Here is a 25,892-nt window from a genome sequence, read left to right as displayed (position 1 = left end):
AGCTGAGTCCTGGCGACACCGCTCAGGCTCTTGCTCTGTGCTGCCGAGGGGCTGCTTTGCAGTCCTGGCAGTGGAAAGCACGGCTTGGTTTCGCTGGGCTCTCAGTTGCCCAAGAGCTGGTGTCTGAGCTGGGCTTGTTCCCAAAGCTCTTCTCTTCCTCCGAGTCCCCCCAGCAGCATTGGTAATGCTGCGGCCGTCTTGGTTTCCAGATACTTCTCCCATTACCGGGCTCGATGGAAACTGGCTGCTGGCGATCTTAGAAAAGTCGCTTTTAAATTTGAAGAGACAGAACGCTATTTACAAAGGAAACCCCTCACCTTTTGCTTTAGTTTGCACAACGGTTTTGTTCCTAGAGTGTCAAAACAGTGGCTTGTGTTTGAGGAGCTTCGTGGATGGGGTCCTGGGCATCGGCTTGATCAAACGCAGCCAAAAGCAAATGCTGGTCTGCTTGCACCTTAACTGGACTAGAGGCAGTTTCAGTGACATGCTAAGTGACATTCTGTGAGGTCTCTTTTTTTTTTTCCTGTTTAAACTTGCTGCTCCCACCTTTCTCTCTGCATATCTAAGGTTCCAGTATTGCAGATACCTCGTTTGAAATAAAGGATCAAATGTGCCATGATTTTTTCTTTAAAAAAAAAAAAAAAGAGAAAAAAAAGAAAAAACTCCCCCTTGATTTATTTTTTTCAATGTTTTCGTATGTAAGAGCCAAGCAGTGACATGTACAGAAAATATCTTTGAGCATTAAGAAAAAACTCTTGCCGTGTCAGAATATTGAACAATTAACTGTTTATATTAAATTTCTGAATAAATTATCCAAGAATAACTGCTCATTTTGTGTCTGCTGTCTGTGCAGCACTGAGTGCTGCTTTACCACAGAGAAAGCATTAAATTCATATCTTGGAATAAGCAATACTTTCAGTTGCAAAATGAATGGTGCTAAGAAAAAAAAAAAAAAAACAAACACAGATCTGCCAGTTGCAGGCTTGTGGTCCGAGGCTCGCTTAGCTCGGCCCCATGGCTTGCGCGACGCTCTCTGGGCTCGTCCTCACCGCAGGGTGCTCGGTGCTGTTGGGTAAACATTGGTAAAGGGCTTCCTTCTGCCCAAAACAGCGAGAGCTGCTGCTCCGCAGTGTCATGCTGTTATTTCCCTGAGCACGGACCCAGGCTCCCCTCCCGTTAGGGGAACACAAGCAGTTTTAAAAGACAGAACTGCGAGGCAGAAAGGCAGAGGCTCTGCTTCATCCCTGTCCTGAGGCAGAGCAGCTGGGGCTGGATTTGCACCAGGAACCACCTCACCTCGCCTTCTGCACCGAGCTGCACTGGAAATGTAAAAATCTTTCTTTCTTCTGACTTAAATGTTGTTTCGTTTTATCAGAGGTGAGATTTCCTTCCTGATCAGCTGCACCCGCGAGGCGGGGGACTCGCCGCTGCTGTTTTTCTTCTTGATGTGTTTAGCTGTTCGGTTAAGGTACCTGCTCTCCTGCTGTGCCTTGTCCCTCGTGTCCCCGCTGTGCTGCAGCCCTGACTCTTCACCGCTCTGTGGCTGCACTCGCGGCTCTCCCTGCCCAAGCTGAGCACCTCAGGGCTGCTCCTGGCCTGCTGGGGCTCAGCTCTGCCAGGGCCCCACCGGCCTCAGACCTGGGGATAGCGTCCGATGCTTGCGCAACGAATGGCTGTAAAAGTGAGTAGTAGTATGATTTATTTTTTTTTGCAAAGAATGCTCCTTTTTTTTTTCTTTTTTTTTTTTTTTCTGAAGGGGTCAAGGTCAACCCTCACTTCGCTCCTCACCCCGTCCCCGGTAAATTCCAGCAACTGTTTCATCAGCCACCTGGGCCCAGCGCTGGGATGGGCGATGACGCTCGTTAATGGAGAATGTGCAGTGCTGATGCCACCTAGTGCCTCTGCACATCGAGCTGGACGAGGCAGCTGGATCCGGCCCCGCTCTGCGCCCGCTGCCCTGTGTCTGGGCGGGAGCACACGGAGCGGCTCAGCCCAACCTCAGCCCTCTCCAAACCCACCTGGATTTCTTGTGTTGTAAGAGCGATGAGAAACAAAGCAATACTTTATAATGTTTTGGAATTGCATCTTCTGGCACGGGTCGTTCCCTGGAGTTCCTAACAAAACTTGACCTCGCTGTCACGGGAGGTTTGCTGCCTGCTGGGCTCTCAAGTCAGGGATGCTGGGGGAGGATGCTGAGGCTCATCCAGCCCTCGTGCCGTCATCCCTCATCGCTCTTCCAGGCTGCATGCGTAGCTCTGCTTCACTAACCCCCAAACCAGAAAGGAAGGGGATAAGCTCTGGTCCTCTCTTGTGGTCAGGACAACGCACCGTCCCGTCAGCTGCCTGGTTTAGGAGCAGTCCTGATCCCTGATGCTCACCGAGCTCTTGTGGACTTCAGAGAAATTAAACCTTAATTCCTCTTTGCTCTGGTGGTTTCCTGGAGCACTGGATAATTGCTATCCCAAGCACTGCCAAGGCTGCGGTCTCTGAGTAATTGGAGTGTGAGCGGATCTTGTTCTGATTAGGGCTTGGCTGGGGCTGGCGTGCGCTCGGGGCCGTGGGATGAGGTGTGTGCGCTCGGCGGCCCCCGGGGCTCGGTGGAACGGAGTGAGCGGCCGCGCCGAAAATCTGAGCCTGGGCTCTGCCTGCCAGACTGCACACGGCGAGGACCAGCACCTCACCCCTCACGCTGCTTGCTTTGGAGCTGGAGTGCCTGCGGGTCTGCCCCTCACCTGCACAGAGAAATTCAGCCGGTGCAGTCGTCTCTGTGCTTTGTCTCTTTGCTATCGCTTCATCCCGTCTCAGCCCGAGACCTGCTGGGCTGCGGGGTCTGCCAGAGCCACCCCGCCACTGCGGTGATGAAGGATGCGTTTGTGGGAGCCCAGCGCTGGGCCCCGCTGCCCTTGGCAGGAGGCTAACGAGCGATGGTGCAACGAGCCCGCGGGCACAGCCCCTTAGTGCCAGGCTCTCACGGTGCACGCAGAGCGGTTTTTCTCCGAACGGAACAGGAAGCTGTTTGTGGCAATCGCTGTCATCGTGGCCATCACCAGTTCTGCAGCTCTCGGGGCCCCTGCGCCGGGCGGTTCGGGGTGCGCGGCCCCCAGACGGGGGCTGCTGGACCCTGCTGGAGCCCCGACCCCTGCGAGGGCTGGAGCGAGCAGCGGGGCCGTGCCAGGGCTGACGTCGGAGGAACTGCAGCATGGGCGAGGCGGGCTTGTTCGTGCCTTCGGAAAGGGGAAGCGGTGAGATGGTTGAGCCAGAGGCCCCCACGAGCAGCCCAGCAGCGCGGCTGCTGCTTCCCCGATGAGGCTCCGCTTCTTGCTTTGCACCAGCATCTGGAGACGTCGGGGCTGTCAGCTGTAAGCGTGCTCGGGGAACTCACCAGAGATGCCTCCAGCCTTCAGGGTAAGTCGTTCTCCGCATGAGCTCCATCCAACGACACCGGACTTGTTGCTCATCTTCCTCGCTGTTTTCTGATGAAGCAGCCTCACCCTGCCGCACGTGAAGAGGAGGTCGGGGTTTAACCCGCCGGGCGTCCCCCTGGCTCCCTTTGGGGCAGTGCTGGGGTGTCCAAACACCCCACGGGTGCTGCTCCTGCTGCTGCCACGCCACAGCTGAAGGTTTGCAGATGTCTCCCCCCAGCAGGAACTCAGCACTGCCCACGGCTGGGTTTGGGCCTGGCTGAGCTGGTGTCCCCCAAACCCTCTCCAAAGGGCCGCTGCTGAGCTGGGTGCCCGCGTTATCAGGGAGATGCCTGCAGAGGGGATGTGGGAGGACTGCGCTGGGCAGATGACACCTTGAGGTTTGTGGTCGGGTGAGGGAAACGCTCTTCACCACCCACTTCTGTGTGACACCAGCCCGGAGCAGGCTCCGTGCTGTGGAGATGCCTGTGGCCGTCCCCAAACCAGGTGGGCTCCGCTCAGCGAGGCTGCGATTGTAAAACCAGGCTTCGTCAGCCTGCTCAAGGGCTCGGGAGCAAGGTTTGGAGCTGCTCTGAGCTGTACGGCTGGTGTCAGTGGGGCTCAGAGACCTCAGGGTGGGGGATTTGGTGTCTTGGGGCAGTTTGGAGACAGCTCCCACCTCCCTTTGTGGGGGAGCTGAGAAGGGCTCGGAGGATGACCTTTGCCAGGGATTGGGGACTTGCTAAGACCCCAAGGCGATGCCAGTGTTGCAGATGAGGGAGGGTCTTGCACCTTCCCTTGCAGAGGCTGTGCAAAATGATGCCAAAGGTGCAACTATCCAGCTGGTGCCCTCGGCTCTTGCCCTGCACTGCCCAGGTGGAGAGGCCCCGTGCCCCTGCAGAACGGACATGCAGGTGACGGTTTGTCCGGCTGACATCTGATCACCATGAACGGAGCAGGGAGGTTTTGGCAGCAAGGGGCAGGTCTGGGTGTGTTTGCAGCCTGTTTTCTGCTTCCCTCTGCAAGCCTCGGCCAGTGTTCGGGGCTGCATGTGCTGTGGGGCCACTAATCCCTGGGCCCTGCTGTAGGAAGTCACTGACCCGTCACACAGGTGGGAACGCCGGAGACCAGGAATTTCTCTCTGGCTACAGCTTCCATCAGCTGATACTTCTGACAAAACACTTGGCTTCTCCACTCCCCCCTTGGCAGCCCCTGGGCTGCAGCCTGCAGCGCTGCCTTAGACCGCACTGAGCTCTGCCGTGCGCCGTGCTGTCGTCTCCTGCTTGGGGCTGTTCCTCGCACGGGGCTCCGAGGGCTCCCCAATGTCAGACTCACTGCTCAACCACTCCTGGCCGTCGTTCTCGAAGCGCTGGAAGAAGAGATGGTCCTTTAAGCGAGGTAATGGCCTGTGTGCGGGGAGAGAGGGCTGAGCCGGGTGCTGCGAGCCGCTGCTGCAGGGCGGCCGGGGCGAGCGGGTGGCAGAGAGCACGGGGGTCCCCGACGTGCTGGGCGCCCACCGCTCCGCTCTGTGGGGCCACTGCTCAAATGTCAGCTAACGCTTTTCCTTCTGCTTCACCTTCTCAAGGCACGTAAATGCTTCGGGGAGCTGGGTAATGGGTTAAATATCAGCCTTATGGTTTTGTAATAAATGTGTTTGCTGCTGCCAGTGAGCTGGAGGTCCCGGCGTTCTCAGGCAGCTGCCGAGGGCTGAGCCTCAAGTTGTGTGCCGGGACTTTGGTGTCAGAGCAGATGCCGGGGAAGAGGCTCCTCCGGTCCCTCAGAGCGGGCTGAGGAGCTGAGCCCCTGTTTTCGGGGCACAGGCTGAGCCCTGGCGGCTCGTGTGGCACCCGCTTGTCCCAGAGCAGGGGTGGGAAATGCCGGCAGTGGTGTGAGCTGGCCTCATTCCTGCTTGCAGTGTCATGGCTTGGAAAGAGAGAAGTGAGAGCCCCGGGATGTGGGATGTTTGTGGTCCTGGAGGAGCCGGACACTGCTGTCCCTGCTGCAAACACTGCCCTCAGTTATCGTTATCTGCGGCATTCGAGGTCCTGATGTGTGTCAGCCTTTTCCTCCCCCAGCTCCCCTCTTCCTCTGTGGACATGCAGGGGAAGGGGATCCCAAGTGGCCGGCCGCAGGAAGGTTTGTGCAGAGCAGGCAGCAGGGTCAGGAGGCTCTGACCCGCGCTGAGCCCCGAGCACCTCCCCGGCCCCAGCCCCGCAGTGCCGTGCCTGGGCTTGCTGGGGAGGCGCAGCTGGGCTCAGGGCTGTAATAAATAAATCAGCCGCTGCTCATAATCGGGCTGCTTTGGGGAGCATCTCGGGGCAGCCCCCTACCCAGCCGTTGCTGAGGAAGCTGCACGGTGACCATAGCTCGTGGCTGGGAGGGTATCTGAGGGGCTGCAAACCCCGCCGAGCCCTGCCAAGACCTTTCCACTGACAGCGAGCTGAGGCTCGTGCTGCCTTCCCGCTCCCTGGGCCCTGCGTGCCCGAAAAACCAGGCCCCAAAGGCAGCGATAAGGCGGCAGTTCGCTGTACAGTGCGTTACAGTGTCAGACGGCTTATCTTCTCCCCTCCTTCAGCCCGGGCCACATGAGCCAATCCCCGCTGCTGCCAACGGCCGATGAGCTGGGGCCCGGACCAGGCCAAGTGCTGCACTTCATCCGATTTTGGCACAGCGAGCTCAGCACTTGCTCTGCAGAGGTTTTACCCTACAGCTCTGGTCATCCTGCGGGGCTGCACGTAAAGGGCAGCTGGTGCTGGGCCAGCAGGGCAGAGCCAGGAGGAGACTGAATAATTTTTGTTTCTTGCCTGTGATGCTCTCGGTGGTTTCCCAGCAGTCTCTGCCCCTGATTGCTAGGAAATGCTCAGATGCTCCGGTCTTTCCTTCCTCCTGGGATTGTTTCGTTCTGACCGGTGCCTTTGTCACTGCCGTGTTTGTTGTGGCCTTTCCTCGGTGGAAATGCAGGGGGTGTTTGTTTGATGCTTGCAGGATGTGAGCTGCGTGGTGAGCGCTCGGATCCTTGTGTTTCCTCTGACGCATCCCCTGCCAGCGCCGGCTTGGCTTTGGGGTCGCCCAGGGACCCGCAGCATCCTGCCCCAGCAGGCAGCCGGGGTCGGGGCACGCATTGCTCCCAGGCTGCGTCGAGTCTCTGGCTGGCACAGCTTGTTCCAGCACTGGCTGCTTGGGTGAGGTCCCCAGCTGTCACCAGTTGTGGGTGTTTTCTCCAGTGACCGGCTTGCCTGAGTGGTTGCAGAAGGGAGGTTTTTTGTTTTTTTTTTTTACTGCAGCCCTGAAATAGAAATATCTACATCTTTATTGGTCACCCAGTGACCTTGCATGCGGTTGCAGCAGCAGGCAGCCTTCTTCCTCGAGACACACCAGCTCAGCTGGTGGGTCCCAATTGTATCAAAACCCCCCCAGGCTGCCACACGCCACGGGCACCTCTCATTGCTCCCTTCCTCCCGGGGAAGAAGCCTGGCGTCTTCATGCTCTGCCTGCCAGGAAGCCAGCCTGGCACAGCGCAGCACAGCCCCGCTCGTGTGCGGCGCTTCCTCCCCAGCTCTGCCCTGGGAATTCCTCTGACGAGGCTGCTCCCTGCAGCAGTAACCTTTTATGGTCCCTGGCCACAGGAGAATATAGCAACTGCAACACCGAATCTGCTTAACGTTCCCCTAAACCAAACAGCGTGTGCTCTTGGAAGTGTCCTTTTGCCATCTTGTCTCCGGCACCAGCTGAGGAAAGGTGAATGTCGCTGCCTGGCCACCTCTGGGGAGCTGCGTGGCCAGCCCCTGACCACCACACAGCGGCGAGACTGGGCGCAGGTCCTCCCAAACAGACTCGAGTGCAGGGCCTCGGGGTTTACCCTTCTGGCTAGAAGATGGGCGACCACCTCCATCTCAGACACAGGGATGCTCACAGCCTCTGTGCTCTCCATGCCAGCCTTTCTTTGCTCATCTTGCCATAACCTGATTCTTGGAAACGTTTTTTTTCCCCCAAGAGCCCCTCCACGGGATCCCTGTGCCCAAGTGTCGTGTCTAGAGATGACGGTGCTAGCCCAGGGTCAACCAATGGAGGAATTAAACGCGGGGAGCCCGGAATTGTCACGTCTGGTGCTCACACATTGCCTAAAATGGTCTCCCCACCGCTGTAGCCCCGTGCACAGCACACGCTGGTGCCTAACGGTCGCTGCCGCCGGGTTCGCCGCCGCTGGCTGCAAACCTGATTTATCGCGTGTTGAACAAGAGTGTCTGAAGTGTCCGAGGAGGATGTAAGCTGTCTGGTGGGGCTGCAGGGGGCTTGTTGACTGCAGCAGACATCTTGGCCAAAGCCAGAGCCCTGCACGGCACAGGGAATATTTTCCAGGCCTCCAAGGAGCTGACTCTGATCCAGGGACCCACTTCAGAGCTGCAGGATGGAGCCTGGTGCAGAGCCAGCTTTGGCAGGCTGGCTGGGACCCTGCTCGGGAGGAAAACACCTCTTTGTTTTAGCTAAACCTGCGGGCCAGGGCTCTGGCCTCTGTCAGGCTGCAGCACTTGTCAGCTCCTGCAGCTCCATCCCTGCCCCTCGGGGCTTTGCTCCCTTCTCCGAGGCATGTTCGCTGCTGCAAGGGATGGAGAGGGCAGACAAGCTCCTTTTGCTTCCCTCCTCGGGCTTGTAGAGGGCAAGCAGGATTTGTCCCTGGCCCCCTGGGACCTTCCCAACCCCCTGGTTGCTCCCTTTGGGTCAGTTCTACCTTGGTCTCAACCCCAGCCTGTTTTGGGGTTCGGTGGCTTTTGCTGTCCACTGACGTCTTTGGCTGCTCAGCTTCCTTCAAGCTCACGCCAAAACCTGCGCTGGTTTGTTCAGAAAGCTGACTTCTTGCTTGCAAGCTGAATAGGGGAAAACAAAAGGTGGTGTTAAAGCCTGCTGGCTGAGCCTCGACCAGTTTTACAGCTAAAGCATTACAGATGCAGCTCAAGGACATCCAGGGCAGGAATTTGTCTATTAGTTAAAATTTTCTCCTAGAACCTTCCTAGACAGCCTGTTTCAAATTTTCACTGCTCTTATAGTTAGAAAGCTCTTAGTTAAATAGTGCCTTCGTGGAGTGTTTTTCTCACTATATCGCTTATAGCCCCTCACTTTAAATGATTTCACACATTTAAATACACCAAACGCTCCTTCAAGCAGAAAACCTGGCCTCTGCAGCATGCAGCAGGATCCAAGGAACAAACCTCCAAACTCTCCCTCACGTTTGCTGCCTTTTTCTCATTGGCACCGTGCAATTTCTGGCTCGCTGGCTGCATCGTGTAGCATTAAAACGCACAGCAGGCTGCAAGGTTTCCAGGAGGGTGTTTCTTAACAAGATCTTGCTCATAGTAACGCTTTTATATTTTGCTTTCCTGGAGTATGACGGGTTTCTAGCAGTTTCTAGCAGGTTTCTTTTTACCCCCATTGGATAGATATGGTGGCTTGCTGTCTCTTGCTATTGTTCTCCGCATCTTCAGCCATCCACCACCGTGCTTCAGCCAACAGCCTGGCTTTTTTCCACTCGCCTCAGCTGTACGTATCTCAAAGGAATAGAAGGCCTCCATGAGTCACGCACTGGTTTAGAGACCGTGGCTAGCGTTTACAGTGTGTCTCGCTACATAGGAATGTGCTTCAGTCAGCTGGACGATATATTGTGCCGCGAAGTACGTCCAGACCTTGTTTTTGTTTCTCAATGAGTTATCGGGCGGTGTACGCACGCTCAGGCACCCGCTTAGCACTGCGGTGTGGGGAACGTGCGCGCGTTGCGGGACCGGAGAACCGCGCGCCTCCAGCACTGCTCTGCGTGTTCAGCGCTGCCCCAAGTCCTCCTGTCTTCCCTCCCAGCGGCGTCCTTTACTCTTTAAGGATGCAAATAGTATCACTGCCAGTATGTTCGTTTTTTTCCCCTAGATTCCTGCTTTAAGGGTCCATAATGCAAGTGACAGCGGTCACAGTGTGCTTAGCTCTTCTCTTTTACTGTGAAAGCAGCCCCTGCAGCACAGGATGTTTTACGGGGGTCTGGCTGGGATGGTGCAAGCCTGGTCTCTGCACCAGCATGTGACGTGGCTCAAGGGAAGGCATTTCTGCTGCTAGGGGACCCCTGCACCGTGTTCCCACGGGACCGAGGCTGGCCAGGGCTTGAAAGGCTCCTGTCCTGAAGGGTCGAGGGAGCAGAAGGCCACGTGGAGCCTTCAGCCTTCAGCCAGTGCTGCCTGATGTCACCTCTCTGTGTCACTGGTTTTTACATCCTCCTGGCCGTCCGGCCGCAAGCTGTGACCTCTCTGTCTCGCAGGGTCCGACTGCAAGCCGTGCTTACGGGAACTCGCTGAGCGCAGCCCCTCTGCTTTGGAGTACCGCGGCCCCAAGAGCTTCCTCCCGTCCCTGATCGCTGAGGATGACACCTTCTTCACCAGCATGGCTGAGGAAAAGGCGAGTGTCCTCTTTCCTTCCACTGCTGCCATGTGAGGCAGGAGCTGGGGGTGGCAAACTGAGGGGTCAGCGCCATATCCATGGGGGCTGTGGTGGAATAAGGACAGGGGAAAGGGGTGCCGACCCAAATTATCAAGGAACGCAAGGTTATATTGCTTTTGTGGCTGGGAAAAATCATACACATGGATGTTAGTGGGAGTGAGGCATGGAGAGATCTCAGGGGCTGGAGGGAGCCCTACAAACCCCAGGAGCAAGCTGAGCTGGTGGGACTGGGGCAGGTCGCATCGGGAGGGGAGAGCAGAGCGGTCCCAGCTCTGCACAGGACGTGCCCCCTTCGCAGCACAAGGCTCTCCGATGGGCTTTGTGCGCTCAGGCTGCGCCGTTGCTGCCTTTGCAGGAGGACTCCTCTTCCACAGAGCTGGACGTCCCCGCAGCTGACTTGCACAGCAGCACGGAGGATCTCCTCTCAGACTCGGCTCTCCACGGCACAGAGTATTACAAAGACCTGGGGCTCCTGAGCCCGCCAGCTGCCAAAACAGCGCCGGAGGCAGCAGCGCAGCCAGAACCAGCCCCCCAGGCTGTGTCAGCCATTCGTTTATTGGAAGAAAGACCTGAGGCTCTGAGCAAAATGTCCGTGGACGTTGCTTTTTCCAATCCCGTGTCCTGCTCGGTGCGTTATGGCGAGGCCGACTGCCACTTCTTGAACAAAGGAACCAGCGCTGCCGATGGTCCTGAGGAGACGGGTGAAGATCTGGACCTGCAGGAGACCACGGAGTCCTTCCCCACGCTGGTGAGGTCTATGTCCACCTCTCGGAGGCACAGCTGGGAGAGCCCCTTGTCACCCGTGGACTGCAAGCGCAGGTAAGGCAGGAGCGTGGGGGCTGTTTGAGATACCCAGCACAGCGATGCTGCGGGAGGCCGGAGTGATCGCTCTGCTGCTGGGTGGTCTCCCGCCCTTGTCAGCATCTGCCAAGGCAGCTGGATGCTTCCAGCTCGTGTTGGGTGGGATGGGGAGGAACAGACACAAGGGCAGGAGGAGGTTTTTGTGTCTCTTGGCAACAGGAAGACCCTCTTTTCCTGGTCCTGGGGCTGGGAAGAGGATCTCTCATCTGGGGAGAGCTCGTTTCTGCCTGCAGAGGACCCTTGCACACCATCAGCTGCCCTGATGACCTCCATCCTCTGTCTCAGAGGGATCTTTGCCCACTCCCAGGGATTAAGAGAGCTCTGCCAAACCCTTTCTCTTCTGCTCTGCGAGCTGGCTCAGTGGGGCCTGTGGCTGCAATTGCAGCAGTCCTCAGACCCCTTGTTCTCTGCGTGGCTGCAGAAGAGGATGCTTTTTGTGGTGTGACGCTGAGCTCTGGCTGGGAGAGGTTTCCAGGCCTGGCGTTACTGCTGTGCTGTGCTCCTGCCACATGCAGCACTTGGGCTCCAGGTTCCTTTGTGCACGCTTCCCCTGCTGACAAACGTATTGATCTCCCTGCTGGCTGGGAGGTAGGGGCAAGCCAGCAACGACTATTTATATCTCCCCTCCTTATAAGGTACCCTAAAATTATCTCAGCCTGTAATCTTGGCAGTTCTTTATCAAGCTCAGACTTTGGTTCCCAGACCTATTGTTGTGCCATGTGCCAGGGATCATTCACAGTTTACAGTGGAACAGGCACACGAGCCGTGGTGGCACGGAGCGGCTGGCCGTGCCGGCCTCCTCGCTGCGTGATTAAGCATGTGCGAGTGGGGGGCCAGGGCAGGGGAATGCGCCCCGCCGTCCCCTAAGTAAATGCGTCCCGCGGCCTGTCTCTGGCAGCAGGAACGAAGTGGCACCGATCTGCAGGCAGAACCCACTGCAGGGAGTAAGATTTTCCACCGAGCCCTATCCATCATTTTGTTCCTACGCTGCTGGCACCGCAGCAGCACTTGGTGTTCAGGCAGCTGTAGGGTGCTGGGGGGCCGGTCCCCCCCCTCGCTTCCCAGAACAGGATTTCTTTTTCCTTCCTTGAAGCCGGGCCCCGGAGGAGCAGGATTTATGACATGATGCCACGGGGATGATTCAATAAATGACAACATCTGCCATTTCCAAATGCCCGAAGGGACTTTGCTGGCATTGCAGCTGGCAGGCCAGCAGCTCCCACGCAGGCGAGGCAGGCTGCAGGGTGGCTGTGCAGTCTCAGGAGCTGCTGAGAGATCAGCAAGAGCCAAATTAAACATCCCAGGTGACCGAGGAGCTCATGGGCTTGCTGATGGCAGCCAGAGAAGATGCTTTTAACATGCTCAGGACTTGGTGTCCAGGCTGACTCTTCCCGGCGTTTCCTCTCCCACGGGACTGCTGCAGTGGCCCTCTTTGTCTTCGTTGTAGACTCCACAGCTGTAGGATTGCCTTAGCTGTAGACTCTTTAGGATTGTCCACCCGAAGTCGGGACATGGCAGGGGCTGTGCCATGCCCGGCACAACGGGATGGCCTTGCTAAGCTGTCTCCTTCCCCTTTATTGAATTAGGTTCAGCTTGGATACCACAGAGACGGGCAGCGACGCGGAGCAGGAGGATGTGGAGAAGGGCAGCCGGTCCTGCCCGCAGCCTCGCGTGTCCCTGCAGCTGCCCCGGGGCGAGCTGGAAGCCTGGAGCAGCACCGGGGGCAGCATGGTGATCAAGGTGGAGATAGAGCCGCTGCGCCCGAGCCTCCCAGGCCGCCCTGGCTCGGAGGAGGTGGTGAGTGTGCGAGGGCTGCGAGTGTGCTGGCAGCGGGCAAGCTGGGCGTGCGGAAGGCACCAGCTGCAGGCTGGACTCCTGCGGTGCCAGCATCAAACCAGCTGTGGCAGGAGGTCCGCAGGGATCTCAGCAAGGACGGGCTTTCTCTGCTGTGGGACAAGCTTTTGGCAAAGGCCCTGGGAGCTGGTGATGCACAGCCCTTTTTTCCCACATATCCAGTTGTAATTTCCCTTGCTGCAGACAGAAAGGAGCAAACGCTGCCTGTTCCCAGTGATACTCCCCTCTATTTATTTCTGAACTGCCTCACCAGCTTCTCCACCGAGACTCGGGCAGAGCTGGTGGCAGGATGCATCTTTTGGGTCTCGGTCTAGTCCTCTGCTCTGCTACGGCACAGCTAGCACCTTGCAGCGAGGGAATGAGCCCTGGTGCTGCCGGGGGTGGCCCGCAGGGCAGGAGTCTGTGGGAAGGCAGGGGCAATCGCTGGCGCTTGAGATGGGAGAACCATTCCCCACCTTGCACCTTGCCAGCTATGCTGGGCCCCAGTGGAGGCTTTGGCACACACAGGACCAAAGATGCCCATGAATTTTCACTTCTCCAGGAACGTGGCAGTGACGGGAAGAGACTGAGGTCGAAGTCTGTCCCATCGGCCTGCGAGATCGCCTCCCCTCCGATACCCTGCGGTTTCAACACTGCTCTTTCGGTCGTGGAAGGTTGGTGCAGACTGCACGTACAGCTTTAACTGAGTGCAGGTTGGCTGTGACTAAGGCACAGAGCCGGAGATGTAGCCTCTGCAAGTCTAGACATCCTCTGCCCTTCCCTGCTACACGGTCCCAGGAGCTCCTGAGATAAAGTCAAGCTGACTTTGGGTATGAGCTGGGCTTACAGGAGTCTAAGCACAGACGTGTCCCCAGAGGCACATTGCCGCACAGCCTGAGTGTTGGTCATTCCTCACACACATGAGGCAGGGATGGTTTCCTAGGAACAAAATGTACCACTGCTTCTGCCTGGGCTTAAATGTGCCCTTTCTCCTCCACCCACAAGAACAGGGCAAACGTGCTCTTCTGGTAGCAGGGCCCTTAACTGGCAGGGGAGCAGGCTGTGGACAAGGCCATCAGGTTCTGCTTCCTGCACCGAAAGCCAAAAAGCCTTAGAAAACCAGAGACAACAGGAGGAATAAACTGAGGGCTTATTTGCTGAGTGCCTCTCCGGGCTTACGAGCCTGTGAAAAGAGAAATCCCTGCTCAGAATATTTTTCCTCTGCTCTGTCTCTTTTTGCAAACCGTGCTGCAAAGCACGGTGAGAGGACTCAGCTCCTAGGAGAGCCCCTCTCCCAGGTGGCCTGTCAGCACCAAAGCCACCCCAGCTCCTGTAAACATCACGTTGGCCAGCTCTGTGCTGCTGGAATCCATTAGCCTGCCCCACTTGCAAGGATTGTCCTGCAGCAAAATGTAGGGAATTGTTAAGGGCACGGGCTGGGAAGTAAAGGAGGGGTAGCCATGGGTGGGGGACAGTGTCAGCTCCTACCCTCTACCTGCAAGCAGGATCCTCAAAAGTCAGAGTAACAGACTGCAGGAGGAAGGTATAACACAGCAAACCAGGCTGCCTGCTGAGGGTGTTTTGTGTTCCAGGTGTCGAACCCCCCGCTCTGGAGATGCTGGAGAAGGATCACGTGTCCCCAGACCACGTGTAGGTATTGTCAGTCCTGGCTTTTGGAGGTGGCTGAGATTCCTGAGTGCATCTGAGCTACTGGAGATCCAGTATCAGACCATAAGGGAGATCCCACCATGCTGGGGCACGGCTCCGTAGTTGGTCGTAAACCGGTGCCTGAATCTTTGTGGGGTGCAGAACGCGTTTGCCAGGAAAATTTCTAATCTTTTGTTTTTTTCTTCTGCCCCATCCCTGGTAGGCTGATTGTCCAGCAGGTACTTCAGGAGCTGAAGCAGTATCATGGGTGAGTGTGTCTGGGAGAAGGATTTGGGCAGGGAGGTCATGGGCTTGCCCACGAACGCGTTACTGCCCAGTCTCCAAAGATGGGCCTCCCTGCTGACCCTCAAGTTCTGCCCTTGAGTTTTTTGCTGTGTCTGATGTCTTCTCGTTGCACAGGGCAAAGCAGAGAGTTTGTGTGCAAGAAGGCAGTGATTCCTCCCAGCAGAACCTCACCTGGTTTGAGTTCCTGTCTAATGAGTAAGTGAGGCGGGCAGTAACCCCACACTTTGTGTCCCTGGAGCAGACTCTGATTTCTAGCCCCACTCCATCTAAGCTCAAGTGCCCCACTGCTACTGTGGACATTGGTTTCTGCAGCAGTTCAGCCCGGACTGGGGCCTCATTGTGCACGGCACTGAACAAAAACACAGCGCCAGCCATAATCTGAAAGCTCATCTCCTTATTTGCAAGTCTCCATGTGAATGACATGACCGATGCTGAACCAGATCTCCCAAGGGATCGAAAGCCCAGGGATGGGGTCCTAAAGTAAAGCTTCAGCTGAACTTCATCAGTGATCTCCTTGAATTGTGCTTGGCCGGTTAACTTCCCTTAGTTAAGATGCTTTTTGTCTCGTTTCAGAAATGAGGACAGTGGAAAGAGTGACAAAGCAGAGAAAGGCACCAAGGTGATGCGCCGTCTGAGTTCCCTGCGGAGCCGAGTTACTGGGTCCTGGCAGAAGGATAAGGTGAGAGGTGCCGAATTTGTGGAGCAGGTTGCTGGATTCCTCGAGCAGGGGAGGGGATCTGGTTCCATAGAGCAGTTAGCTGGTCCACCACTTTTGGGTGGCTGAGGCCTCTGATTTCATCAGCAGATGCATGGTGACTCCTAACAGCATGCACTGGACCAAGTGGTCCCTGACTCACGGAGAAGAGCTTGCAGGGGTGCAGGCACGTGCTGCCGCGCTGTGTCCTGCCTTTCCCCATGCATGGCCCTACCCTAGAGGGACTGTCCCAAGCCTTTGGGAGGCATTTGGGAAAGCCACTGAAATCCCAAATGTTCAGGCACAAAGGGGCCCAACCGCACTTGCTGTGTGCCAGCTTGCTGTGTGCTTGTTTTTACCAGCAGGGAGAGGAATGTGTGGGCAGTGCGAGGCACATAACGGAGCTGTGGGTTTTTTTTTTTTTGTTTTGTTTTCCTTCCAGGGTAAGAACAAAGAGCAATCAAAAGAGAAAGAGAAGGAGAAAGAGACAAAGGAGCCAAAAGAGAGGTGGAAAGAGGTCAATCGGCACCAGCTTGTGCCAGGGGTTTTCTCCAGCTGCACCAGCTGCTCCCTGTGTGCCAAACCTCTCGTGAATAAAAGTGGTCTGCAGTGCCTGAGTGAGTATGGCTGCCGCTGCCTGGCTCTGGCCCAGCCTGGCTGTCCCCGCTCCCCGGCCTGCCCTCTGCCCAGGGCGGCCATTCCCCTGCTTAAATCCGCCTCGTGGATTGCTTCACTTCTCTGCCTGGCTTGACTCACCCCACCGCCCTGCTTAGCCTGGCTCGGTTGTTCTCCAGATAGCCTAAATAATCACTGCATCTGCCTGGCAATAATTTATCCTTGTTATCCTTGGCCACCTGACCATTTCCTGCCCCTTTCCCCAAAGGAGGGTTCTAGGTCAACTTTTCCTTTAATAAGGTTTTGTTTTTGTTTTTGTTTTTCACAAAGCTCTGCTTTACCCAAGCAAACGTCCCTGCTGCCTGAGTGAAGTATTTTAGGCTGTTTTACACCAAGGCAGTGATGTGTCAGCTGAGCATCTGCCCTGTGAATGGGCACAGGGATTCCTGGAGCATCCAAAACTTTAACAACTAACACAATATTCAAATGGAGCCTCCCAGGACTTGCATGGATGAAATTCCTGCTTTTCAGATGCAAGTAGCGCTCAGGAATGGCAGCTGCTCCTTTGCAGGCATGCATGGGGCTCTGTCCTCCCTTGCTGCATGGCCTTGGCTGCTGGACAAACTGTCCCTCCTCCTGGGGGCAGATACTCAGGGCACTGAAGAACATTTTAATTCTTGAGAAACCGCCTGTGGGCAGATTAAATCTTTTGGAAATGAGAGAGTTGCTCTCTTTCTCCACCTTGCATCCTCAAGCAATGCTCACTCTCAAGTAACGAACCCTCAGCACTCTTAAGGTCAGTAAAACCTTCCTGGGGCAAAGCAACTGGCTGCCTTAGGGGACGTGTTATAAGAAGCATATTTTCCCTTCAGGGCAGAGAGAGATTTAAAAGGACCACAGGCTGTTAGTGAACATTTCAGAGGTGTCACAGCCAAAGCAGAGAGGAGGGAGCTGAATAAGAGCAAGTGCTTTGTGGATATTTAGAAAGGATTCAAATATTATGAGAGGTGGCAGAGTTATGCTTTGTTCTTTCTGTCTGAAAGCTCTTAGCTGAGGCTCTATTTGCAGTGCTGCATGCTGCTTTACAAAAATACCCGAATCTGAGCAGATGCAGATAGTCCTTGTTCTGTAGTGAACAAAGAGCTTAGAGACACGCTCTTTCTGGTCCCAGAAACCCTGGGGTCATTGCCAGTGTGAGCGATTCTTCTCCGAAAAACAGCTTTGGAGATCTGTGATTGGGAGCTCAAGGGGTTGGAGCCGTCTTTCAAAATATGTTTGGCTTGGCATATCATTGTCCATCATAAATGTGTGGGGACTGGATGTGAGTTATATTAACCTTTACCTTGTTTGTTAGCCTTACCATGAGGAATCTGTGTTCTTAAGTCTTACTAACATTCAGCAGAAAAGCTCCATGGTGACTGAGGCGCTGGTTTGTGTTTGGGACTCGGTGACATCTCCTTTGGTTTCCTGGGTTGCTCAGGGATCGCGCTGCCTAGGGTAACATGGGCAAACATGGGCAAACATGGGCAGCAGAGCTCCTTGTTGCATGTTCTCTGCGTGGTGGCTTGAACTGAGGCTGAGCAGTCAGGCAGGGTTCTGCGATGTTCGTTAAAATTAATGGCCTGCCCGTGGCCGATCTGCACCGGGGACTTGTCGCATGACAGCTGTTAGCCCGAGAGCGCCTATATTTGGATTATGCTGGGCTGAAACCTTTGCAAGCTGCTTCTGGGCAGCAGAGTCGATAGCTGATATCTCTAGCTCCCATTATCGCAGCTCTGAGCGGTGCGTGGTCTCCTGACGAGTCGCTGATAGGGCTCGGGAAAAGCAAGTTTTCGGGCCACCGGGCAGCCAGAGTGGCATGCCCACTTTTCAGATGTGAAAGCTGCTCTGTCAGGGCTCAGCCCGAGCTGTTGCCGCTGCCAGAATTTGAGGATATTTGGCTGCTCCTCTTGTTTTCTCCTAACGAACTCAACACTTCGCCATCTATACGCCTTGGCCCTCGGCCAGCCCTCGGTCCACCTCATGGTCAGGTGCTGTTGTTTACGTTATCTCCGTGGTATTTTTAACTGCAGCACCACCGTGTGGCAGGAAGCGAAACAGGCTCGAAAAAAGAATACAAGAAAAAAACAGCAGTTAAAGAAAAGGGTGAGTTGAAACCAGGGAGTAGAAGGATGTGGGAAGGAGTAGGCATTCTCATGCCTGAGGTCTTTTTCGCTGTCCTGTGGACACAAAGAGTCTGGTGGCTACCAGGACAGTGATGAAATAGAGGTGCAAGAGCTCTTCGTTTCGGACAAAGTAACAGCAGGAGGAATTCTGCTTTTAATTCAGAACAAAGAATTAGCATTCTTGTGCTGGAAACAGGCATGTGAGCTGCGAAGAAGGCAGGCAGCCTGGGTGGCTCTGTGCAGGGCAATTTGCTCCCCTCTCCCACCTGATTCCTCCCGTCCATCCTCGCTCCACGTGGTACAAAGCCTCCCAGGGAAGGCAGGAAGGAGACCGTGGTGTGCGTCGAGTACAAAAGCAGGATGGTTTCTGCAGCTCCAGCTTCAGAGTCTCCCAGACGTGATGTTAGGAGTCTGGCAGGGAGGAAAAACAAAGAGCAATGTTTGTGGTAACTGGGATCTCGACAACGGTGGCCACCCAAACTTTGGTGTTATATAAACTTTGAGCTGAGAGCCTCTGGGTTTACTGTTCACCTGGAAATGGAGAAAGCTCCTTTTGAGCCTTTGCTGTCAAGGGTGGAGAAGGTTCTGTGCCTAAATTAATCCTTTCTTATAAACATGCTTCCAGAGTTTATGCAACAGGAGTTAGATGAATCCCAGGAAAGCCCTGACAGGAGGAGAGCTCTCCAAGCAGGCTGTGCCATGGAGGGGAGCCAAGGATATGCCGTGGTGTATGGATGGCAGAAAGATTGCTTCCCCCTCAGTGACCTGAGATTGAGCACTGAGGTAGAGGTGGGACCTCTATGTCTTCTTTAGTTGAGCCTTATGTCTCTATTACTTTACGGAAAAGATGCAGCCCTAGCCCCTTTTGGTAGCTCAGATCAACCGTCTTCTTCAAAAGCAAACCTTTAGTTACAACCAAAGTGCTCGGCAGGCTTTGGACAAATCCCTCTTCTTTAAGAGAAGGCGCTCAGTTTAATGAATCTTCATGAATAATCCAGGCCGGAGGGTTGTGACTGACAGCAGACTGCCCACCTGTCCTAGGCTGACCTTTGCTGGCTGTTGCAGTACACAGGCTGATTTATAGCAAGTTGCAGTAACATCCAGTCTCCGGGACTTATTAGCACATTGTGAAAGAGGTTTGAAGAGCCGTTTCCTTCCTTACAATTTTTCCGTGGGTAAATGGAGGACATGGGTCTCAGCAGTTGTCAGGCAAACATCTCCTGCAGTTGTCAGGCAAACATCTCTTGTTTTCATCTGTAAGCAAAACAGGCCAGAGCGGCTCTTGGTCTGGGCTTGAAATTCAGCGCGTGAAATTCACCTCTCACTTTGCAGCTTTGCCTGCACACCCTTCCTTTTAGGATTCCCAGCGCAGCACCAATAAGCTAATACGGGGAGGAGAGGTTTGCCTTATCATAAGGAGGACTGAGTTGATTTTCTGTTGTGAGATTTCTGCTCACAGCCCACACAGAATCCTGAGAAATCTGAAAAGCAGCAGGCAACCTGAAACTTCGCATTTCTGGAAAGAGACACAGCTGCCAAAAAAGCTTCTATTCTGGGGAAAAAGGAGGTTTGGCTGCTGTAACATGATGACAGTGATGAATGGACTGGGAGTCCCTCTTGGAATGAGTGATTACTGACAGGAGTCCAAATCAAACAGGCGAAACCAGAGCGCCTGTGATCGGCTGTGGGTTAATGTGGTTACAAGCCAGTGAAGCAGGATCTAAAGCAACTGGGAAAGTGGTCTGCAGGATTGGTTTCAGAGGAAACGCTGACTGAACTATGAATCTGCAGACATATAGCTGGCCCTACCAAATACTCCCTGCGACTGTCGAGGTTTTAGAAAAGGAAGCAGAAAAATATATTGTTCTCAGCACTTCTCCTTTTCTGCTTTTCTCTTTCTTCTCCTTTCTGGACAGTATCGCCTTTGTCTGGAACATTTCCAGGATGCTGTTCCTTGTATTTCGTGATGAAACCTCAGTGTCTCATACACCTGGCCTGACAGATGCATAAGGCCGTGTGACAGTAATCCATTTGCTACTCGTTCAGTAAGAAATGTTTTATTATTATAGAGAATTACACAGGATTAGAAAGCCGGTGCGGTGCTATTCTCTTCTTTGCAATCCAAGCCTTAGCTCTAAGCTATGGAGTATTTCAGCTGGTTGCTGTGCCAGATTTTGCACTGATTTTGTGGAGATGCCCTGAGGCCAGCCGCACAAGCACAGCATGTTCTCTCTGTGAAAGCTTTCGTTGGGCAATCTGCAATGCTTTACTTTTATATTATAGTGAATCACAAAGCTTGAAGTGTCTAAGGATTAATCTGTCACACAGTGGCAGCCAGCTGTTTACCCCCAAACAACTTCATTTAATGATTATTTCTCTATCGGGACTGAGAGGCCCCAGTAAACGACTGGGACCTCTTTGTACTTAGTCCTGTACAGCACCAGAACAAAAGGGAACATTTCTGAAAAGCTTGCAAATATTAGATGAAAAAAATCGATGAAGTAGGTCGCAGTGTGGAAACCAGAGACAATATTGGTCTCAGGGTAGTCTAGGATTTCAGCACATTTCCAGCCAAAATGGTGCCAGGCTTTTTCAAAGCAGCGCGGGAAAGCTGCAGGGTGGATTTTGAGAGGGAAGTTTGCTTTGTAATTATGTATGTTTCATTTTCAAGCTTGACAGGCAAATTGCACGTGCACAGCTTAAAATATGACAAACCTGAGATGGAGATCGGTATTTTAAGTCCTCAGAGTGAATCATAGATCAGGAGGCAAGGTTAGGTCATGAGGTGCTCCAATTTTTCCTCCCTCCACAGTGCTCTTCAGTGGCACTGCACTAGTACCACATCAAACTGCTGGCCTTAGTTTCGGGGAATTTTTATTTCTTTCCAGCACTCTAGTTATACAAGACAGCGCATGAATCTGACGATAGCGAAGCAGCATCTCCTTGGCTTTCGCTGTTTGTCTGCACAAGGGTCACTCACAAAAGCCCAGGCCGGCTGCGGGCACGAGCAGTTCCAGGGCGGTTAGGAAGCGAGCGCGCTGCCAAGCCGCCTGGCACCCCAACGCCGCCTTGGCAGAAGCTGCTGTAAACACTTCGTATTGAATGGCAAATCCCACCGGGCTTTTAATGATGAATTCCCTATTTAGAGTAGATCCCCGGCGCTGCGCGGACACGTAAAGCACCGCGTTAAAGCCATCACTCGGGATGCTGCGTCCCATCTATTAAGGGGCTGTTTTAGTCTTTGTTCCCCGCCGCCGTCAGGCGCTGACGGGACGCAGGTGCCTCGCAGAGTCCCCGGGTGTTTAAAGCTGGGGCAGGGGGAGTCGGGCTCGGTTCCGAGGCTCGGGCAGGGCCGATTTGGCCCCCTCACCAGGCAGGGAGCCGGGCTCCAGGCTCCCGGCCCTGAGGGAGCGGCTGCCTGAGGAGAAAGCGCGGGCTGAGGGGGGCGCGAGCTCCCTGAGGAGAAAGCGCGGGCTGCTGAGGGGCGCGAGCTCCCTGAGGGGGCCGCGGGCTCTCAGAGGAAAAAATACGGGCTGGGGCCGGGGGTCCCGCCCCCGTGGAGGGTCCCAAGCTCCTCCAGGCTCCCTCTCGTACCCTCCTCCCCCTTCTCTTGCCCTGCCCTGCCCTCGACGGGGCGGCGGCGCGCAGGCGCAGGTGTTCGCCCTCGGCATCTTTTCCCTTCCGGGACACGGGGGCGTTTCCTGGTGCTGTGGCGGCCGTTCCCGGGACCGAGAGTGCAACCGGAGGCTCCCCGGGGAGTCCGGTAAGAGCCCGGGCTGTCAGCGCGCCCGTCGGCGCCCCCCCGAGCCTCGGATGCCGGCTCCCCCCCCCCCCCTTCCCCTTTACCGGCTTCAAGCAGGCGCTCCTGGCACCGGGCTCCCCCCCCGGGCGTTGTGAGGGCGCCCCCCCGGGCTCCGGCCACCCCCCGGTCCCCTCAGAGCCCTCAGCGGGGCGGCGGCACCGGGCCGGGGTTTGCAGCCCCGGGGGGGGGAGCGGGGCAGAGTTACACAACGCCTCCGTCGGGGGACGTGGAGGAAACCGACGGCTCGCCTCGTCCTTCCCGTGATAAATCCTTCGGGGTTTACAGCCGCCCCGGCGTGAGCAGCTCAAGGCTTAATCTGGGGGACGAGGCAGCTCGTGGGGATCTGGTCTTTACCTCAGAGACCTCTCGGGGAGGCCGAGGGAGGTGAAATGTTAGCGTGTGTTGTGGGCAGGAGGCGGGCTGGCGTCGTGTGGAGCCGGCTCTGCGTGTGTCCCAGGGAGGCCTGAGCATCCCCGTGCTGTGGTGGTGAAATCCTGCCCCTTGTCTCCTCGGTTGTACACGTACTGTTGGGGCTGCAGCAGTGAGAAGTGCCCAAGATGTACATTAAATACCTTAATACTGTTTGGAAAAAAAAATGGTGAAAACTACATACGGCTCCTTATCCGCAGCTATGATGACCGGTTTGAAATACGTCTTGTCCTAGGCATGGTGTGGAAAAGAGCGGGAGAGGTCCTCGGGTTGTGGGCTCAGCTTTGTGCGCTGGAGAGGAAACCCCCGTGCGAGCTGGGGCCTGTGACGGATTTCAGGGGAGGTGCGAGGAAGCAGGGACAGATTCAAAAGTGAAATAGCTCTTTGAATGTTTCTGGTACTGCGTTTGGTTTCGCTGCGCTAATAAATAAGCAAAATCGCTGAATGTTGTTTGAAGACTTTGTGCTGTGGTTTTGTTGTTGTAGTATCCGTGTGTCTTCTCTGCAAAGCCAAGAGGAGGAACCGTTCCTTCCCAGCTGTTTGGTGCAGCCCCTTTTCAAAGTGTTTTCTAGTGGTCTTTATTATTTATTTATTTATTATTATTATTATTTATAGATTTATAAAGAGAGTTTAATTCTCTTTGGTATGCTATAAAAATAAACCCATGAACTATGGCTCTCAAACAGGAGCCATCAGACATGGTGTGTTGTAGTTCCACCTAATGTTTACCTATGAAATATTTTAAATACCTTTTATGATTGTCATAGTTGCTGCTTCAGTCCTGTAGTGTTCCTGTAGAATGGGGGAAGGGTTGAGCATGAGAGAATTGAAATGGTGCTCATATTTCTTTTAGTATAACGTGTTATTTTTCCTTGGTATTGTTTAGGAAAACAAACATCCATTGTTCGTTTGTTCCGGCTTGGGATTCTTTGCTTAAAGAAAACCCCAACCCCCCTTGAACTTGCGGTGCTGGGAGTGACACGAGCCCACCACACCCCCAGCGTGACATTTTGACAGTAAAAACAGACACAGCGAGAAAGGGGTTATAGGTTGTTTTGGGAGAGCAAGAGGGAAGCTGCAACTTAATAATTTAGTGTTGTTGTTCTCTCGCGTGGGCTGTTTCTGTTTCCAAATGTGAAGTATCTTGTCACCCTGTACCCTTCCAGTGTGGGGTTTCTGCCTCTGCGCAGTGAGGCATGTTAGCAAAATAAGTAAACACCGGTCACCAAAGCCTGTGGGACAAAGTTAAATCAGTTCCGAGTTCCCGCAGGTACGTGACCTGGATTTACCAAATACAGAAACTTCTTCAAGTTCAAGTGAGACTCCTCCTCTTCCCTAAGGAGACTTATCACAAAGTCACTCTGCTTCTTCTGGAATGCTGTACTTGCCTAAAATGTTTCTCAGTTACCGCGTTGCGCATCTTTGTTTAAATTTGGATTTTATGTTCTGTATTAATCATTCATATGCAAATCGTTCAGATGTGAATGTTTTCTTTGTCAATCCAAGAGGCAGTAATAACCTTGTATGGTGTAAGGCTGAGGTTCTCTTTGATCTCGGAAGTGCCAGACATCTGAAAACATAAAAATGATTAGTTTCACATGAGAACTGTTTTGTCCACAGCTGTCTGAATTTAATAGATAGTGGATATATCCTTAATTAAAACAGTGCTTGAACACCTTGTATCGTGAGGAGCAGCCTTGAAAGGTGTCCCTGCCTGAACCTAACTGTTTTAAAGTTGTTTTTGAATGTGTCATTTCAAAACACCAAAATGCTGTATACGTGAGGGAGGGAAAAAAAAGTCAGAAGTTAAATTTTAGATTAATCACAATATATCTGAGTGGTAGTTGTGGTTGTTTGCAAATGGCCTTTTAAGAGTTATTTTATTGGGCAGTACCGTTCCAGACCAAAGGTCAGGGTCATAACACTCATAATATTTGGTGAGTCATAGATTTGTCCTGGAATCCAATTCTGGAAGACGCTTATGGGACATTGCCAGTATCTGATCCACAAGAAGGTATTAGAGCTGGGGGAAAATGCATCCGTATGCCCTTTTTCAGCTGTTCATTTCCCTCTTGCATAGTGTGAATCAGTGTTGGGCTTTTGGGCGTTGTAATGCGTTGTCCAATAAAATGCTCCTGTGTGACTGCCTGCAGATTGGCTTCTGGGAGCCTTTGGGAAAACATCTCGTTAATAAGGGAAGTGTTCCTCTTATTACTGTTTATTTTTATCGTTATACAATAGATTAATTTCATTATCCTCAATTTTGAACAGAGTCATTTATGATGTTTATGAGCCTCTTGGTCTCGAATGGTTCTTTGCTGGATGAGGCCCCCGTTTCAGTTCGCCTGTCCGTGGGCTGGAGGCCATCGCTGACACAAGCCCATGCAAAATGCTCCAGGGGCAGCAGCAGACCCCATAGCAAGCAGATGTGGGATAACGTGATGCTCCCAGCATCCTCAGCCTCATTCCGCGTGGCTCGGTGTAAGCCCAGAACCCACCCCGGTGGGTTTGCATCGTTTCCTGTGGTATCGATGGCTGCGGTACCTTTAGGGTACCTTTAGCACGGGCAGTGGTGCTCCCGTCCCCGTTCAGCTGAGGTAACCCAAAGCCTTGCAGCTCCCCCGTGGGTGGCAGCTGACCACACATTCTCAGCGCTGGGCAGAGCTGTAGCACTTCTGCGTTTCCCTGCCCAAATTCACCTTCCTGCCGTTCCAGTGACTGGGAGAGGGAGGAGAAAGAAATGGATGGAGGATAAGATGGAGAAGGGGAGAGTCTGGGTGGCAGTTGGATTTTTTTAGCTCTGTCCCCCTCAGTACTGCCTTCTGTGCCTCTCCAGTTTGAGAATAGTTCACCAAAATAACTGTCAAGTTTATTTTTGTACCTCACCTCATTCTTGATCTGAATAAAACCTAATGCCACCAGTTACTGATGGAAAAACACCCTCTGTTTTCTGAGGTTAGGTATCTTTTATTTGTATAAATCGAGTGACCCTTCTTATTTATCTTTGCTCTTAAATATCAGTCTCAACCTCTTCAGGTTCCTGTGACCTCCACTTTCCTCTGTCCCTCATTCTTCTCCTTGCTGTTTTCTTGACCCCTGCTGTTCTCTAATTCCCTGCTCAGAGAGGCTGTCCAGAAGAATAAAGAATGCAAGAAGACCTTGTGTGTGTGCAGAAAAAGGAAGTCAAATTGACTAGTATTCAAATACTTGTTCTCATCCTTAACTGGGGTGTATTTGGTTCATTAAAAGTGTGGAAGATGAAATATGTTTTTATAAAATGAAGTATGGTTATAACACAGTCTGATTCTTCTGTCACTTTTCGAGATTCTGTTCTGACACCTGGCCAAAGATAATGGCACTTGGAAATCAGCGAGCTGATTGCATTTCAAGTAGGCTCTTTGAGAATTAAGTCCTTAGATTCATCTGCAGTTCGAAGGCTTTTCTATGGCATTTCCCTGTTTTCTAGCATATTCTTTCCTGTTGCGTAAATAATCTTTTAGCAGCACAGGGAGCTAATACGCAGCACTGTTAGATATGTCTTCTGATGAAACGAAGAATAGCTGCTGAGAGTGGTATAAGATAGCTTTATCTACCTTATTGGCATAAAATCAAGACAAGAATGTGCACAAGGTTGCTCACTGAAACACCTCGGATTGCTCTGTACC

At 53.7% G+C, this 25,892-nt stretch overlaps 1 protein-coding gene across 1 annotated transcript in view; it reads left to right on the top strand.

Annotated features, from left to right (window-relative positions):
• The first annotated feature begins 4,332 nt into the window (after positions 1-4,332).
• Positions 4,333-25,892, top strand: part of ARHGEF18 (Rho/Rac guanine nucleotide exchange factor 18) — a 45,416-nt gene continuing 23,856 nt past the window's right edge. Inside the window, exons 1-10 of the mRNA XM_080566100.1 lie at positions 4,333-4,799; positions 9,697-9,833; positions 10,231-10,694; positions 12,323-12,533; positions 13,132-13,243; positions 14,162-14,219; positions 14,440-14,484; positions 14,637-14,717; positions 15,096-15,201; positions 15,659-15,889. Of these exons, the coding sequence (XP_080422226.1) occupies positions 4,724-4,799; positions 9,697-9,833; positions 10,231-10,694; positions 12,323-12,533; positions 13,132-13,243; positions 14,162-14,219; positions 14,440-14,484; positions 14,637-14,717; positions 15,096-15,201; positions 15,659-15,889 (1,521 nt within the window). The 5' untranslated portion in view covers positions 4,333-4,723. The remainder of the gene's footprint in view (positions 4,800-9,696; positions 9,834-10,230; positions 10,695-12,322; positions 12,534-13,131; positions 13,244-14,161; positions 14,220-14,439; positions 14,485-14,636; positions 14,718-15,095; positions 15,202-15,658; positions 15,890-25,892) is intronic.

This window comes from Anser brachyrhynchus (genome assembly GCF_964034855.1).
Source record: "Anser brachyrhynchus genome assembly, chromosome: 23".
Taxonomy (NCBI): domain Eukaryota; kingdom Metazoa; phylum Chordata; class Aves; order Anseriformes; family Anatidae; genus Anser; species Anser brachyrhynchus.
This window is presented reverse-complemented; position numbering and strand designations above follow the sequence as displayed.